The sequence below is a fragment of the Equus caballus genome, chromosome 17 (genome assembly GCF_041296265.1).
Source record: "Equus caballus isolate H_3958 breed thoroughbred chromosome 17, TB-T2T, whole genome shotgun sequence".
Taxonomy (NCBI): Eukaryota; Metazoa; Chordata; class Mammalia; order Perissodactyla; family Equidae; genus Equus; species Equus caballus.
In genome coordinates, this window is record NC_091700.1 from 29,251,541 (window position 1) to 29,270,893 (window position 19,353).

General features: G+C 35.9%; 1 protein-coding gene across 16 annotated transcripts in view; it reads left to right on the forward strand.

Moving 5' to 3' along the window:
* The window catches only part of PDS5B (PDS5 cohesin associated factor B), a 194,179-nt gene that overhangs the window by 123,028 nt on the left and 51,798 nt on the right, over nt 1-19,353 (forward strand). For all 16 annotated transcript variants that reach the window (XM_023621486.2, XM_023621489.2, XM_023621492.2 and 13 more), the window contains one exon: nt 2,952-3,112. In XM_023621486.2, the coding sequence (XP_023477254.1) occupies nt 2,952-3,112 (161 nt within the window). The remainder of the gene's footprint in view (nt 1-2,951; nt 3,113-19,353) is intronic.

A 19,353-nucleotide genomic window follows, 5' to 3' on the forward strand; every position in this document is an offset into this window, starting at 1 on the left:
CCACATCATCTGTATCCATTCATTCATTGATGGACACTTAGGGACATTTTTCCAAAGAAGATATACAGATAACCAATAGACACGTGAAAAGATGTTCAACATCACTAATTATTAGGGAAATGCAAATGAAAGCTACAATGAGGTGTCACCTCATGCCCGTCAGAATGGCTGCCATTAAAAAGACAAGAAATAACAAGTGTTGGAGAGGATGTGGAGAAAAGGGGACACTCGTACACTGCTTGTGGGAATTTTAAACTGGTGTAACCACTATGGAAAACAGTATGGAGATTCCTCAAAAAATTAAGAATACAACTACCATATGATCCAGCTGTTCCACTTCTGAGTATTTATCCAAAGAACACAAAAACACTAATTTGAAAAAATATATTCACCCCTATGTTCATTGCACCATTTTTCACAATAGTCAAGATTTGGAAACAACCTAAGTGCCCATCAATGGATGAATGGATAAAGAAGATGTAGTATATATATACAATGGAATACTACTTTTAATCCTTAAAAAAATGCACACATATATAGTTGAGATGAGACTGAAGATAAAATTTAGTATCTTGTCTATTTTTCTTTATTAAATTATAAGGATTTCTCTCAGTTTTTTTTTTTTTTAAAGATTGACACCTGAGCTAACAGCTGTTGCCAATCTCCTTTTTTTCCTCCCCAAATCCCCCCCAGATATATAGTTGTATATTCTAGTTGTGGGCCGCTCTAGTTGTGTCAGGTGGGACGCCGCCTCTGCATGGCCTGATGAGTGGTGCCATGTCCGCACCCAGGATCCGAACTGGTGAAACCCTGGGCCGCTGAAGCGGAGCACGCGAACTTAACCACTCGGCCACGGGGCCGGCCTCTCTCAGTGTTTTTTAAGACAGTGTTTTTAAATGTGTCCAAAAACAGATCTGATTTTTGCCCGTTGTTTACTAGATGTATGCTTTTGGGCAAGTTAATTACCTCTGCTTCATCATCTGTAATGGAGATGATAATAGTACTTATTTCACAGAGGACTGAATTAAGTCTTGTACAAAAATTTCTTAGTACAGTGTCTGGCTCATAGTAAAAACAATAATGAGTATTATGTTTTGAAATGGTGATTAGTCCATGTTTGGTGTGTCATAGTGTTCCCAACTATTTCCTTGTTGTTGGATATTTAGATTTTTCTAATTTCATTCTTATAATCACTTCCAAGATAAATATATCTAAGATCTCTTCCTCTAATATCTTTTTCTTAATACTAGAAGGGCATTACTGGGTCAAAGAGAATGGCCCTTTTCAAGTTCTTTACAGAGAAATTGTACCTATATATAATTTTGTCAATAGTGTATTAAGTACCTATTTTCTATCTCGACAGACATGGAGTATTGTAAACTTTTAATAGATTTGCTAATCCAATAAGCAAAAATAGTTTTAATTGGCGTAATTATTACTAGTGGGGTATACCTTCCATATGTTAATCATTAGTGTTTTTCCTATGGTGAATTCATTATTTTTATCTTGTGTTCATTTTCTACTGACATCTCAATCTTTTGTTTTTTTAACTGATTTAAGTGAGCTTTTTATTTCCCTTGCGTTTTCTTTAGAACATATTTGATATATAAAAAAGTAAAATGTGCTCTGTGATATGTAAGTTATACAGTATCATAATAAAATTTATACTAGTGAAAAGTAACTAGAATACTAACTCAGATTACAATCACGTGCTGCATGAGAATGTTTTAGTCAATGACAGACTGCATGTATGACAGTGGTCCCTTAAGATTAGTACCATATAGTCTAGATGTGTAGTAGCCTATACCATCTAGGTTTGTGTAAGTACACTTTGCAATGTTCACACAGTAGATGAAATTGCCTGACAGCACATTTCTCAGAAATATCCACACTGTTTAGCAGCACACGACTGTAAAAAGAGTATGAACAATACTGTTGAAGTTCCCTGAGTGAGTTTTTTCCCTCACTCGCATCCCTCAGATGTAACTGTTTTTAATTTTGGATTTGTTATTTTCTTACCATTATTTATAGTTTTTACCATCCGTGTCTATGTATATATCTCTAGCATTGCTTATTTTTCTTCTTGTTTCTTAGTCTTACATGTATGGTGTTATGCATAATATATTTTTCTACTACTTGCTTGTTTTTACATTCCACATTTGATTCCAGTTGTTTATTTTAAGCTTAAAAAATCTTATGTTCAGAGGGATTTTATTTTTTTGTTTTTTAAATTTGAAACATAACCCATCTGAAATTTTTCAAAGTGTGTGTCATGGGGGAGGATCTAATTTGATCCTCCAAAGGACTACCCAGTTTTACCATGACTATTAATTAAAAATCCCATCCACTCTTACTTTCTGTTGCCTTCTTTATAGTCTTTTACACTCTGTATACTCTTAAGTTCTTATGTATGCTAGGGTTTGTTTATCGCCTTGCTATTTCTGTTTTATGTTTCTTCTGGTGTTAGTACTATGTTGATTTGATTATTGTAACCTTATAATATCTTTTACTATCTGGTATTTTACCCCCTTCCTAGATTACTTTTTTCGAAAAATGTTATTAGCTAGTCTCTTCTAATGACCTTTATTTAGAAGCATAGAGATATTTTGTATAATTCTCTCGTCTCCTTTTCTCCTACCCTCATCTCCCTCCAAAAAAAAAAAATCAAACATTAACCAAAATCCAAATTATCTTGAGTAGAATTATATTAATATGTAATTTCAATTTGGAAAGAAATGATTTCTTCAGATCATACAGTCTACCTACAAAAGAATATTTCTGTTATATATTTGATTACATTTAAAAATTTTATTTATACTGTCCTCATTTACTTGGTAGTGTAATTATTTTTGTATTTACTTTGATTTGTAGTATTTCTAATATGTAATATTTTGGATTTATATTAAAATATGAAAAGTATTTGCAGATCATTTTTATGACTTATTTTTTAGGTACTCTCATTTACACATCCAATCTCATTTCATTCTGCGGAAACATTTGAATCTCTCCTGGCTTGTCTGAAAATGGATGATGAAAAAGTAGCAGAAGCTGCACTCCAAATTTTCAAAAACACAGGAAGCAAAATTGAAGAGGATTTTCCACACATCAGATCGTAAGTTATTTATTCTGATGAATATTCTGGAAGATTATTTACTGTTTCTTGATTTATGTAATAGTTGGAATCTTTTAAGCTTATTTATTTATTATTTGGAATGTTACTATTTATTCAACTGAATGTATCATGGTTTTCTTTTTTTCCTTTTATTTTCTTGAAGTCATACTAGTTTATAACATTGTGAAATTTCAGTTGTACATTGTTATTTCTCAGACACCATATATATGTGCTCCTTTACCCCTTATGCCCACTCCCCAACCTCCTTCCCCTCTGATAAGCACTAATCTATTCTCTTTGTCCATGCGTTTATCTTCCTCATATGAGTGAAATCATATGGTGTTTGTCTTTCTCTGGCTTGTTTTGCTTAATATGATACCCTTAAGTTCCATGCATGTTGTTGCAAATGGGATGATTTTGTATTTTTTGTGGCTGTGTCTATTGTGTATGTATACCAAATCTTTATCCATTTATCAGTTGTTGGGCACTTGGGTTGCTCCCATATCTTGGCTATTGTGAATATGCTGCAGTGAACATGGAGGTACATAAGTGTCTTTGAATTGCTGATTTCAAGTTCTTTGGATAAATACCCAGTAGTGGTATAGCTGGGTTGTATGGTATTTCTATTTTTAATTTTTTGAGAAATCTCCGTACTGTTTTCTGCAGTGGCTGTACCAGTTTGCATTCCCATCAGCAGTGTATGAGGGTTCCCTTTTCTCTACATCCTCTCCAACATTTGTTATTTGTCTTGGTAATTACAGCCATTCCAACAGGTGTAAAGAGATATCTCATTGCAGCTTTGATTTGTATTTCCCTGATGATTAGTGATGTTGAACATCTTTTCATGTGCCTGTTGGCTGACTGTATATCTTCTTTGGAAAAATGTTCATATCCTCTGCCTGTTTTTTGATTGCGTTGTTTGTTTTTTTTGTTGTTGAGTTGTATGAGTTCTTTATATATTTTAGAGATTAACCCCTTGTGAGATATATGATTTGCAAGTATTTTCTCCCAGTTGGTGGTTTGTCTTTTCGTTTTGTCCCTGGTTTCCTTTGCCTTACAGAAGCTCTTTAGTCTGATGTAGTCCCATTTACTTATTTTTTCTTTTGTTTCCCTTGCCCAAGTAGACATGATATTCGAAAAGATCCTTCTAAGACCGATGTCAAAGACTGTACTGCCTATAAGGTCTTATATTCAAGTCTTTAATCCATTTTGAGTTAATTTTTGTGTATGGTGAAAGATAATCGTCTACTTTCATTCTTTTGCATGTGGCTGTCCAGTTTCCCAGCACCATTTACTGAAGAGACTTTCCTTTCTCCATTGTGTGTTCTTGGCTCCTTTGTTGAAGACTAGTTGCCTGTAGATGTGTGGTTTTATTTCTGGGCTTTCAGTTCTGTTACATTGAACTGTGTCTCTCTTTTTTTGTACCAGTACCATGCTATTTTGATTACTATAGCTTTGTAGTATATTTTGAAATCAGGGATTGTGATGCCTCCAGCTTTGTTCTTTTTCTCGGGATTTCTTTAGCTATTTGGAGTCTCTTGTTGTCACATGTGAATTTTAGGATTCTTTGTTTTGTTTCCATGAAGAATGTTATTGGGATTCTGATTGAGATTGCATTGAATCTGTAGATTGCTTTAGGTAGTATGGACATTTTAACTATGTTTATTCTTCCAATCTATGTGCATGAATATTATTCCATTTCTTTATGTCATCATCTATTTCTTTTTAGTAATATTTTACAGTTTTACTTGTATAGGTCTATCACCTCCTTGGTTAAATTTATTCCTAGATATTTTATTCTTTTTATTGTAATTGCAAATGGGATTGTATTCTTTTTTTTGTTGTTTTTTAAAGATTGGCACCTGAGCTGACATCTGCTGCCAATCTTCTTTTCTTTTCTTCTTCTCCCCAAAGCCCCCAGTACATAGTTATAAATTCTAGTTGTAAGTCCTTCTGGTTATGCTATGTGGGATGACACCTTGGCATGGCCTGATGAATGGTGCCATGTCTGTGCCCAGGATCCGAACTAGCGAAACCCTGGGCCGCTGAAGTGGAGTGTGCAAACTTAACCACTTGGCCACAGGTTTGGCCCCTGGGATTGTATTCTTGAGTTCTCTTTCGGTTAGTTCATTACTAGAGTATAGAAATCCAACTGATTTTTGTAAGTTGATTTTGTACCCTGCGACTTTGCTGTAGTTGTTCATTATTTCTAATAGTTTTCTGATGGATTCTGTAGGGTTTTCTATATATAAAATCATGTCGTCTGCGAATAGTGAGAGTTTTACTTCTTCCTTGCTGACTGTGATACCTTTTGTTTCTTTTTCTTTCCTAATTGTTTTGGCCAAAACCTCTGGTACTTTGTTGAATAAAAGTGGCAAGAGTTGGCACCCTTGTCTTGTTCCTATTGTCAGATGGATGGCTTTCAGTTTTTCCCCATTGAGTATGATGTTGGTTGTGGATTTGTCATATATGGCCTTTATTATGTTGAGATAGTTTCCTTCTATATCCATTTCTTTTTCCTCCCTCCAGAGCCCCCAGTGCATGGTTGTATATCCTAGTTGTATGTCCTCCTAGTTCTTCTGTGTGAGATGCTGCCACAGCATGGCTTGATGACCTGTGTGTGGGTCTGCACCCAGGGTCTGAACTGGCGAATCCTGGGCTGCCAAAGTGGAATGTGCAAGCTAAGCATCTACACCACTGTTCTGGCCCCCCATACTCATTTTATTGAGAGTTTTTATCATACGTGGATGATGGATCTTTTCAAATGCTTTCTCTGCATCTATTGAGATGATCATGTGGTTTTTATTCCTCATTTTGTTAATGTGGTGTATCACATTGATTGATTTGTAGATGTTGAACTTTCCCTATGTCTCTGGTATAAATCCCACTTGTTCATGGTGTATGATCCCTTTAATGTATTCCTGTATTTGGTTTGCCAATATTTTGTTGAGGATATTTGCATCTATGTTCATCAGCGATATTGGCTGTAGTTTTCCTTCTTTGTATGGTCCTTGTCCGGCTTTAAGATCAGGGTGATGTTAGCCTCGTAGAATGTGTTAGGAAGTATTCCGTCGTCTTCAATTTTTTGGAATATTTTGAGAAAGATAAGGTAGTAAGTCTTCTTTAAATGTTTGATAGAATTCTCCAGGGAAGCCATCTGGTCCTGGACTTTTACTTTTTGGATGGTTTTTGATTACTGTTTCAATCTCTTTACTTCTGATTGGTCTATTCAGATTCTCTGTTTCTTATTGATTCAGTTTTAGGAGGTTGTGTGAATCTAAGAATTTGTCCATTTCTTCAAGATTGTCCAATTTGTGGGCACATAGTTTTTCATAGTATTCTCTTACAATCCTTTGTATTTCTGTGGTATCCTTTATAACTTCTCCTCTTTCGTTTCTAATTTTATTTATTTGAGCCTTCTCCCTTGTTTTCTTTCTTTTTTTTCTTTTTTTAAAGATTGTATTTTTCCTTTTTCTCCCCAAAGCCCCCTGGTACATAGTTGTGTATTTTTAGTTGTGGGTCCTTCTGGTTGTGGTGTGTGGGATGCCGCCTGAGCATGGCTTGATGAGTGGTGCCATGTCTGCACCCAGGATCCGAACCAGCGAAACCCTGGGCCACCAAAGCAGAGCATCGGAACTTAACCACTCAACCACGGGGCCAGCCCCTCTCCCTTGTTTTCTTAGTAAGTCTAGCTAAGAGTTTGTCAATTTTGCTTTTCTTCTCAAAAGAACCAGCTCTTAGTTTCATTGATTCTTTCTAACATTTTTTTTGTTTGTTTGTTTGAATTTCATTTATTTCTGTTCTAATTTTTGTTATTTCCTTCCTTCTGCTGACTTTGGGTTTTATTTGTTGTTTTTTTCTAGTTCTGTTAGGTGTAGTTTAAGATTGCTTATTTGAGATCTTTCTTGTTTGTTGAGGTGGGCCCATATTGCTTTGAATTTCCTTCTTAGGACTGCTTTTGCTGCATTGCATATGAGTTGGTATGGTGTATTTTCATTTTCATTTCTCTCCAGATATTTTTTGAGTTCTCCTTTATTTCTTCAGCGATCCATTGGTTGTTCAGTAGCATGTTGTTTAGTCCACGTTTGTCATTTTCCCAGCTTTTTTCTTGTAGTTGATTTTTAGTTTCATAGTTTCATGGTCAGAAAAGATTCTTGGTATTATTTTAATCTTCTTAAATTTATTAGGGTTTGCCTTGTTTCCCAGCATATGGTCTCTCTTTGAGAATGTTCCATGTGCACTTAGGAAAAAAATGTGTATTCTGCTGTCTTTGGCTGGAGTGTCCTATATGTATCTATTAAGTCCATCTGGTCTAGTTTTTCATTAATTCCACTATTTCCTTGTTTACTTTCTGTCTGGATGATCTATCCATTGATGTAAGTGGGGTGTTGAGGTCCCCTACTATTATTGTGTTGCTGTTAATGTCTCCTTTTAGGTCTGTTAGTAGTTGCTTTATGTACTTTGGTGCTCCTGTGTTAGGCACACATGTATTTATAAATGTTATGTCCTCTTTGTGGAATGTCCCTTTTATCATTACATACCGCCCCTTTGTCTCACATTTTCTTTTTTATCTTGAAGTCTACTTAGTCTGATATAAGTATGGCAATACCTGCTTTCCTTTGTTTGCCGTTTGCTTGGACTATCATCTTCATCCCCTCACTCTGAGGCTGTGTTTATCTTTAGAGCTGAGATGTGTTTCCTGGAGGCAGCATATTGTTGGGTCTTGTTTTTTAATCCATCCTGCCACTGTTTGTCTTTTGATTGGAGAATTCAGTCCATTTACATTTAGAGTGATTATTCATGTATGAGGCTTAATGCTGCCATTTTATCGTTTGTTTTCCACTTGTTCTGTATTTCCCTTGTTTCTTGTCCTGTGTGTTTCTGACTGCTAATTCAGTCTGGTGGTTCTTTATGATGGTTTTCTTAGTTTTCTCTTTATTTATCATTTGTGTCTCTTGTCTGATTTTTTGTTTAGTGGTTACTGTGAGAGGTTTGTATAAAAGATCTCATAGATGAGGTAGTCCATTTTCTGATAGCATCCTATTTCCTTAGTCTAAGTAGGTTCCATCCTTTTCCTCTTCCTCATCTAAGGTGCTGTTGTCACAACTTATTCCATTTTGTGTTGTGAGTTTGTTATTGCACTCCTGCTCTGCACTCACTGTCTGCCCCCCTGGGCCTCTGCAGTTGCCTAGTCTCCTCCATGTGGAGTGTTCTCGTGGGCTGGGACGCAACTCCAAGAATGAAGCCATTCTTATGAAGGGCTGCCTTTTCCCCCCTCTCCTCTCAGAGTCACATGCCAGCTGCTGCATGTGGTCTGGTGCCCTAGGTTGCTGCTGTTTGGGGAGTGAGAGGAGATCCCCTTATCTCCTTCCACTGCCTCCTGAAGGATCCAGCACCTCCACATTCAGACGTATGGCTGTGTGGATCTCTCAGACGTCTACTGTGTTGTGTGAATGTTCTCTGTTGGTTTATGAATGTCCTTTTTGTTGTGTCTTAGTTGGGAGAGACTAAGGGAAGAGCTCCCTCTGCGATGTTGTTGACGTCACTCCAGGATCTTTTAAGTTTTGAGGAAATAATGTCTAGGTTATCTTAAGTCTATACTGTTCAGTTTAGATTCACATTTCTCGGAGAAAGCATTGCTTGGTATTTTAGGAGATTCATGAAAATGTGGCGTGAACATGGCCTGCCTTTCTGATGTGTCAATTTTGCTTAAAGATTGTAATGATAACAATTTTATAGTAAAACAGTTCCTTGGCATATTATGGCATAGGAAAAACAATTTACATTGATTTAAGGTCCAATGGGAAATTCCAGAGGAATTTCACCAGGTTTATCTGTACCACTCTTCACTTTCCTCTATGATTAAGGGTATTGGATGGAAAATTTTCAGCATCAGTGCTTTATTTGACATAGGGAAGCTGGAAAGCCTGGAATAATCGTCTTACCAGCAGTGGAATTTTTTATGCATTCCAGTATTTGCAAGAATGGGGAATTCTCCTCTTACCCTAGGGATCTCTAATAGTGGTTGATTATTGTTCAAGATTTATAATAGCACAAGAGAATGAGTCTTCATTCTTTATGGATCCCTGCTTACCTCTCTATATGCATCTCTCCTCCCTGTTCCTGGAGAGCGTATATGACAGTTGGTCCTAATATTGCCATAATTATTGATGGTTTGTTTTACCTCTACTTTATTAATTCTGGTTTAGCTACTGGTCTCGTTAGTTGTGATTGGGATAACAGTCTTCTTCATGTTGAAAACTTGCTGATGGCCTTCTTCCTCAGAAAGAGAGTGAACAAAGCTAGCTTTTAGAGGTTCGGGTACACATTTTGTTGTTCTTTTCTGTTTGTGTGAACTTAATCAGTCTTAGGAACTATTGATTTATAGGATAAAGGCATTATTTAAATAATAATTGAAACATACCAGAATTTTATAACAGTATTCTCTGTGTCAGGAGTAAGAAACTTTATTGTTTAGAACTGAAATCTTAAGTTTTAGAGGAGCTCAAAGCATGAACTTCACTTTGAAATGGTGCTGTGACTCTCCTATCCAGATCGGAGATCACAGTTTGGAGAGAGATGTTTACATACACACACACTATATAACTCTATACCCTCTACTGAATGGTCACTTACTATACTATCTCATTTAAACCTTGCAACAGTTCAGTAAAGTGTAGGAATTATCCTCATCTTCTAAATGAGGAATGTAATGTTCATTTGGTCCTACACCATATAGCTAGCAAGAGTGAAGATTTCAATTTAGGTCTGTTTGTCTTCAATGGCTATGGTACCATATCCATTATGGCACAATTCCTTTCTTAATTAGAGCTTTGAACAAGTTTTACTTTGAGTTATTTGCTAGGGGTTTTTATTTCCATTCTAAACTATCTTTCCTAGTACCCTTTATATTTTAGAGAAACATTGGTATAGTTTTAGGAGAACTATGAGAGCAAGGTGGAAAGATGGACATTTTAGAACACAGAAGACATTTAAAAACATGTGCTACTTTAATATGGAACTGAAGTGTTTAAAATTTTGAGTTATATGCTGAATATATTTCAAATGTCTCTCATGAGGAGAATTAACTGATATTGAATATCTGCTGTGCACACACACTGTTCTTGATGAAGTAGCTCATAGTATATGTCTTCCAGGAGATAAAATATATACACAGATTTTTATGTTTAAATTATTAAATTGGGTTAATTGATTTTGAGGAAAAATGATAGAAATATGTGAATGTTTATTAAATTATCTTGCCTTGATCTCACCAAAATATCAAAAAAACCAAAAGAAAAATGTATCTAAGTAGAGCTACTGTCTAGTTTCTGTCCACAAACTAGACAGAATTGGTGCTAGATATACCATTTAAACTGAACTGAATGTGAGAACTTTGACAGTTGATACACATTTCCCTGAATCAGTTGTATAAGAGAATATATAGTGTTCTGTCATTTGCTAGTTTCTCTCAGGCTTTGAGAGAAATAAGGAAAACCTAATTTCAGCTGTAATAGAACTAAAGGAGAGACTTTGTGATCATACTATTTTTGGGGGAGAGGCTGACCTGTTTTCCTTCAAAGGAGGAGCAAAGCTTAGAAGAGGTAAGGCTTAGAGTAGAATCATGAGGCAAATGTCTTATTACAAACTTTATAGGACCAGGAAAAATTAGGCACTGACCCACTAAACAAAAAATGAGAGTGAGTTATGGCTTCCGTTCTAACTCAGTCTGTCTCTCAGGAGTCTGGCTCACCCCAAAGAAGACAGATGTGCCAAAACCAAGAGTCTCTGTAGAGTATAGGATATAGCCATAGTCCAAGTGGGACTGGCTCTCATCATGGAAGGGTTTCAGCAGACGTGGAGAGAAATTATACAGAGATGAAGGACTTAGTAACTTTAGTCCCAGCTCCCTCCATGCTGCTTAGCCAGCTGATTAAGCAAATGTGGCCTGAATTAAGACCTTTGATGTTGATTTTTTAAGAGAAGTGTTCAATGTTCACCCTTCAGGGAGACACTATCTCCATTGTTGTTTAAATGGCAGAAGCAGAGATAATTTCTCTTATTCAGAGATGAATTAACAGAACACAAATAATTTAACAAACATGAAACCCATGCAGATATTTTAGCATTCAAAAGATAGCTGATACGCACTATTTGGAAGAAGTGAATTTTTCTAGGAAAAAAGAAAATTTTAGACAGTTGTTCTAAACTGCCAAGAAGGTCAAACAGAAAGTGACGTCTGGGAAAACAAAGAGCAAAAATAAGATAATATATAAAGGAAAGTGGCAGAGCTAAGGATAAAAAAGAGCAGAAACATATTTGCATTATAGAATATAATTTATTACAAGCAACCAGGAGCAGAGTTAAACAATATAGAAAATGTAATCAGTAAGCTATATGTTGAGCTTGAGGAAATTGCATAAAATGTAGAGAGAGTGGGGAAGGAAATGAAGGCAGTTAAAGAGAATGAATTGTAGATAGTGAAAAGCCATAATTGGTTTCTGTGGAGAAGACAGCAGAATAATGGGAAATGGACAATTTTAAGAAAAAAATAGTAAACTGTTTAGAATGAATGAGAACATGAATCTGGAGATCAAGAGGGTTCGTGTTTTAGGAGAATATCCTGATGGAATTTACTGAATTTTCAGGGATTACAGAAGTGATTTCAGAAACATCAAGCGGAGAAAAAAAAAAAAACCCAGTAGGTCATGTATGATGGAAAAGTAATGAAGCTGACTGACTTCTTTTCAACCACACAAGATTTCCGAAGTTAATGATTCAACATCTAGAGAGTTTGGTGGACAAAAAGAATGTAACCAAGAATTTCCTAACTAGCCAAATTGTGTGTAAGGGCAAATGAAGGATATTCTTTAGGATATTCCCTTTTTATTGCAAAGTAACTTGATCTAGCAAGTTGTATGCTTGTCCGTTTGGCATTCAGTTTTGCTTATGCTCCTAAGTCCTACTTTTGTTTTCTTCTTGTTTGCTTGTCTCCGATGTTTGCTTGTGTCTGATTGGTTTTTTTCTCACCATTTTCTTCTCAGTATTTAGTTTTAGTTGTGGCTATATTTATGTTTTAGATATCTGAAAACCTGTCTCTTTTTTTTAAAGGATGATATGAATAAAAAAATTGGCTGTAGAAGAGGGAAGAAAAAAACCTGTAGGCTATGATTATAGAAGAAATTGAGAAAACTACCCTCTAATAAAAAGTGCCACTAAACGTGTGTTACAGGAGGTATTTCAATGCTATAAGAAATCAGGAATTCTAATTCTTTTTAAATGTTCAGAGCATAGGAAAAAAAGAGAAAGCTTTCAGATTACTTCTTATAAAGCCAAGATAACTGACAGGAATGCTGAAACCTGATAAAAGATATCCCCCTAAAGAAAACTAAGACAGATCTTACTAATGATGCAAAGATTGTAAGTAAAGTAATGGCAAAAAGAGAGTTTACTATGGTATAATAAAAATATACTATGGCCAAATGTGGTTAATTTCAGGAATACAAAGAGGGTTGGTATTAGTAAGCCTATTAGTCATGTTATGATTCATTATATAAGTGAGTAAAGGGCACACAATAGATTTTTTTAAGGATTGGCACCTGCTCTAACATCTGTTGCCAATCTTCTTTTTTTTTCCTTCTTCTCCCCAAAGGCCCCCGGTATATAGTTGTATATTCTAGTTGTGAGTGCACATGGTTGTGCTGTGTGGGACGCCACCTCAATATAACCTGATGAGTGGCGCCACGTCCACACCTAGGATCCGAACCTGCAAAACCCTGGGCCGCTGAAGCAGAGTGCGCGAACCCAACCACTCGGCCTTGGGGCCAGCCCCAATAGATCGTTTTGATAGATGCTAAAAGGGCTTCTGATTTGAAAAAAAAAAAACCAAAAAACAGTCTGTTCATAATTAAGCCCAATAATAGGATTAAATGCCTTCATAACATAATAAATATCTCTTAAACCAATAGGCACCATCATATAGTAAAACACTAGAAGCATGCCCAGTGAAATCAGAAAAAAAGATTAGAAAATATGCTCTCTGCCATGATTTAAACATTGTTTTAGAAGCATTCATGATATAATTACATAAGAAAATAAAATAAAAGGTACTTCTGTTGGAAAGGAGGAAACAAAGTTATCATATTTCTTGGAAAAATCCAAGAGAATCAATTGAAAAACGACTGAAAACAAGATAGCCAAAATAAGTATGTAAAAATCCAAAGCTTTCCTCATATACCACCAACAACCATTTAGAAAATATCGTAGGAGTAGCAAGACCTAAAAGTAAAGTATACAAGAAATGTGCAACCCTATAATAGTGGGTGGAGGAGTATAATATTTAACGAAGAAAAGAGGAAAAATTAAATTGCCTGTTTTGGAAAGAAAAATTAATGTAGTCTCCTTATCTTGATTTTACATATACTCCAGATGAGTCAAAGATACATTATTTATCTAAGATTTTAAATATATAAAATGAATTAATAAAATATTTGTAACCAGTACATTTCTGTAACTCCATTTTTTGTGGGGAAAAGGACACTAATGCCAGGTCGTAAATGAAATATTGATGGATTAGATTTTTAAAAATCTATTTGCTGAAAACATATTTATAGAACTTCTACTATGTATAAGGTACTGAGAGTATTGAAATGAACATGACAGGTTAAGTCTCTGTCCTGATATTTTAGTGAGGGAGACTACTATTTAGACAAAAGCAAAAGTCATGAAATAAAGTTAGAAACACAAATGGTAGGCTGGGAAACTATTTTCAACGTATGTATGACTTAGAAAAGGTTAGTATCTGTAATGTATAAATACTCTTAGCAAAGGAATAGCAATCAAGTCTCAAAGTAGAATACTAGGAAATGGAATGAACAGAAAATTCACACACAGGAAACCCTTCCAGCCCCTAAATCAAGAAAAGACATTTATGCCTACTAATAGTAATTGAGGAAAATATAAATACAAACACTCCTGTGCTATAACCAGTGTCAGCTAGTAGTCCACTGATACTCTCTTGGTTGCGGTATAACTTGATGCAGCTTTTCTGGATTGGTAAATGTGGTAATACATACCAACTTCAAATGAGTGTAGTCTTTGACACTGCAGTTTCACTTTTAGGAACTTATCCCAGAGATAATTAGAAAAGGTATCTACATAATGCTTACATGGTTCAGGGTCCAATCAGAGAAACAGAAACCATACTAGGTATTTTAAACATAAATTAATTAATACAGATGTTTGAAGGATGAAAGAGCAAAAAGTTGCTTTGGTAACCCAGAGATTATGAATTCCTGGAAGCAGCTACCACCCTTAGAACTGGTGGGACAACTGGGAAGAAGCAGTGTTAAGGCCTGCCCAGTGTGTGGGAGGGCCCTGTCAACATCACCCAACTATCATAAGGGTAGCTTGGCTGGTGCTGGGGGGCGGTGAAGCCACTGCAGAGAATCCCTGAGAGCTTTGGTGTCTCTTACTGGAAGAACCTAACAGGAAGCCAGCTCTTGAGGGAGTCTGGGAAATGTAATTTGTAGATTTACAGCTCCAAGATCTCAGAGCAGGTTGTAGGCTAGGCTTAAATCTCAGTAGGATATAACTTGCACAGGGATCTTCATGGTTTTGTTGTTAAGGTTTCAAAAAAGAAAAAGAGAGAGAGACCATTGAAGTGCTCATCAGTAGGAGATTGGTTAGATTAGTTGTGGTATAGTCATCCACTAAAGAGCTATGTGACCATTAAACAGAATAGTGTTTACCAATACTTGACATAGAAGGGTTCTCTACAGTGTTGTTGGGTGAAAAAAATGTTTCCAGATCTTATGTATTTTGTATCCTCATTTATTTAATATATTTACAAATGTATAGAGAAATTTTAAATGTTCACAAAAATGTTGACAGTAATTATATCAAAGTAGTGGAATTTTGAGTTTTTCCTTTAGTGTCTTTAATGTATTTTTCAGTTTTTTTATGTTTTCTGCATGCATATGATTATCACTAGGGGAAAAAACCCTTGAATTTGAAAGAAGAAAATCAGTTTAATGAGGGAATAAAGGATTCTTTTTTTTTTAAACTTTTTAAGGATTCTTTTTAATAGAAAGCAGCCAGAAGGTAGGTGCTTTATTTACATTTCACTGACTTCTAAGACTCTGCCTAGTACTTCAGAATTTTTGAAATTGTTTTTTTCTTTGTTTTCATCTCTTTCTGTTTTCTGTTTAAATGAATACACCAAACATTGGATGAGCTTAAAATTTCTCATACTGTCTTAAAAAAAAATCTCAACCAAAGTTGCTTCTTACTTGTGTGTGACCTGTAATTTTTCTCTTGACCACTAAGAAAAGGGGTTATGGATGTTTGTATTGTAAAGTCTGATTTATGAGAAGATAGGTCTTATCTGGGAAGTTTAGTTACTGAAGTCACCAGAAAATAATTTTTCGTTTCGCAAAGAATCCACAGATCATAGACTAAAAGGATAGCATTTTGGTGAGACTAACTGCTTTTTACACATTTTATTATTGAAATTTTCAAACATGTATAGAAGTAGAGAATATTATAGCAAACTCCCACGTGTCTACCACCCAGCTTATATATGAATATCTTACGGCCTCTCTTGTTTAGTTTATAGTTCTACCCACTCCCTCTATTCCCCTTATATTTGAAAGCAGGTCCCAGACTATGTATCATTTCATCTGTACATCTAAGTATCTCTGAAAGAAAACAACTCTTAAAAAATAATCACAATACCTTTATCACAGTTATCAGTGTTAATAACATCCAATTAATTTTCTCAAAAATATACTTTTTTAAACAGCTTTTAGAAAAATCAGGATCCAAGTAAGATTTTCACATTCTTATTGGTTGATATGTTTTTTAAATCTCTTCTCTCCTGTAGACTCCCCCTCCAATTCTCTTTCTTTCTTTGTGTTTGATAAAGAAACCAGGTTGTTTCTCTTGCAGAGTTTTACATAGACTAATTTTTGCCAATGGTATGCCTTTGGCATACATTAACTGGTTCCTTATATATTCTGTCAAGTGATAGTTGAATCCAGAGGCCTGATTGGATTCCAATTCAACTTTTTTGTTGTTACAGGACCACTTTATAGATGGTAGTATGCTCTTCTATCAGGAGGCGCATATCTGGATATTTCTCTTTTTGTGATGTTAGCAGCTGATGATACTCATCACTTGTTAGCTGAGTACTTTTATAAAGAGGGACTTCTCATCTATTCTGTGGTTCACTAGTGTTACATTTATTGAGAAAAGGCAGGATAAGTGCTCCATTCTTTTATGTTATTGAACAGTATTCAAAATAAAGAGTGAGGGGGCTGGCCTGCTTGCATCGTGGTTAAGTTCAAGTGCTCCACTTTGGCAGCCCAGGGTTCGTGGGTTTGGATCCTGGGTGCGGACCTACACACTACTCATCAAACCATGCTGTGGTGTCACCCCACATACAGAATAGAGGAAGACTGGCACAGATGTTAGCTCAGGGACAGTCTTCCTCAAGCAAAACGAGGAGGATTGGTAACAGATGTTACCTCAGGGCCAGTCTTCCTCTCTCACACACACACACACACAAAGTGAGTTTACTAGTATCCTCCAAATGTGACCAGTTGAACTGTTGTTGTTTTTTAAAAATATCATTGTAGACACACCTATTTACATCTATTTCTGTTTTAGCTAATTGCAGTGATCACTCTCATTGACGCTCTGGTTCTCCCATCTGTACCCAAGAGTCTATTCAGGTTGACCCCTGAGTCCTTTTGAACAGCTCCACTAATCTTTGTAATTTCTTTGCAATCTGCATGACAAGATGTTCCAGGCCCATCTTGTATATGTCCTGCCCTGGACTTGAAATCAGCCATTTCCGTAAGGAGCCCTGGTTCCTTTTAATGGGACTGGTATTAAGAAGTCAGAATGTGAGTCATGTGGGTACTAGTTGCTAATATGTGGGTCATTTTTCTAAGATGATTCAGTGGACACAGCTAAAAAAAGAGTTTTTTGGAAGATAAAATGCATTGTGCATTTATATTGATCATTCCAGTTCAGATTTGGGACTACAGTTTTTTTTTTTTTTTTTTTTTTTTAAAGATTGGCACCTGAGCTAACAACTGTTGCCAATCTTCTTTTGTTTTCCCCCTGCTTTTTTCTCCCCAAACCCCCCAGTACATAGTTGTATGTTTTAGCTGTGGGTCGTTCTAGTTGTGGCATGTGGGATGCCGCCTCAACATGGCCTAATGAGCGGTGCCATGTCCTTGCCCAGGATCCAAACCGGAACCCGAATCCGAAGCGGAGTGCGGCAACTTAACCACTCGACCATGGGGCTCACCCCCGGACTACAGGATTTTTATTGAACCTCTTCAGTTTTAATTTGTATCTCTTTTTCCCCATGCTGTGATAACAGGATGATAAAACTATGATATTACATAATAACTTATTTGAATTATCTCATACTAAATACGTAACAGTCTCAGAGTAGCAGTAGACCACCAATGTGATGCTTGAAAGCAGTCATTTGTTTGTTTAGATTGTTCTCGTTTGTATTTAGGGTATATCACATTAGGAATTTACAGTCAAATTCTCTGTTTTAAAGTTACTTGGAATGATTCTTCTTTGTGTAGTTACGTCAACAAATGAGTAAACACTTTGTTTTATTTTTTAAGAGGTTGCTCTTTTAAAATTTAATTTAATTTCTTAATTACATGAAATATTCACTGGTTTTAAAGACAAGCGTAAGAAGCAAGATACAGATCTTCCTCAACTTACAGTGGGATTGCATCCCGATAAACCCATCGTAAGTTGAAAATATCATAAATCGAAAATGCATTTAATACAGCTAACCTACCAAACATCATAGCTTAGCCTAGCCTTCCTTAAACATGCTCAGAACACTTACATTAGCCTACATTTGGGCAAAATCTTCTAACAAAAGCCTATTTTATAATAAAATACTGAATATCTCATGTAATTTATTCAATACTGAAAGTAAAAACCAGAATGGCTGTATGGGTACAGAATGGTTGTAAGTGTGTTGATTGTTTACTCTCATGATTGTGTGGCTGACTGGGAGCTGCGGCTTGCTGCCACTGCCCCTGCTCAGGATCACAAGAGATTATTGTACTGCATATCACTAGCCCCGGAAAAGATCAAAGTTCAAAGTATGGTTCCTACTGAATGTGTATCGCTTTTGTACCATCATAAAGTTGAAAAATTGTAAGTCCAGCCATTGTAAGTCAGGGACCATTTGGATATACTAAGAGGTCTAGCTTCTGTTCCTCAACTTTCTACCCTATTCCTTCTTGTCTATAGAAAAACTTTAAAAAAAAAAAAAACTTCTTCCACACATGTCTGTCTGGAGTGTTTAAGTGTGTATATATACATGTATATTCATATGTCCCCTTTGTTAGATAAATGATAAAGTACACTATACACACTTTTCTCCACCTTGCTTTTTTCTCTTTACTTAAACTGGCAGTCGTTCCATATTTATTTTGTGGATGTGTCATAGAGTAAATGCATGTATAATTTTGCTAGGTATTGCTATATTCCCCTTCATATTGGTCTTACCATTTTGTATTCCCACTATTAGTGGATGAATGTACTTGATTTCCCACAGCCTTGTCAACAGACTGTGTTGTTATGAAGCATATCTTTTTGTCCCTGGTCATCTTCCTTGTTCTGCAGTCTTTGTCCGAGAGTAGTGTAACCACTTCTGCTTTTGTTTGTGTTAGTGTTTGTGAGGCATATCTTTTTTCCTTTTCCCTTTTTCTTTTTTCTTCTTTAAATCTTCCTTGGACTTAATATTTAAAATGAATTTCTTATAAATATCCTATAGTCTTTGTTTTGTTTTTGTTGTTTTGTTTTGTTTTTGTTGTTTTAATCCTGAAAGACAAACCCTGTCTTTCAGTTGAAATTCTTAGACCAATTTACATTTAATGTAATTATCAATGTAGTTGTGTTCAAAGCTGCCGTCTTGATACTTGTTTTCATTTCATCTTTTTTTTTTTTTTTTAGATTTTTTAAAAAATTTTTTTCCTTTTTCTCCCCAAAGCCCCCCCGGTACATAGTTGTATATTTCGTTGTGGGTCCTTCTAGTTGTGGCATGTGGGACGCTGCCTCAGCGTGGTCTGATGAGCAGTGCCATGTCCGCGCCCAGGATTCGAACCAACGAAACACTGGGCCGCCGGCAGTGGAGCGCGCAAACTTAACTACTCGGCCATGGGGCCAGCCCCCTTCATTTCATCTTTTGTGTC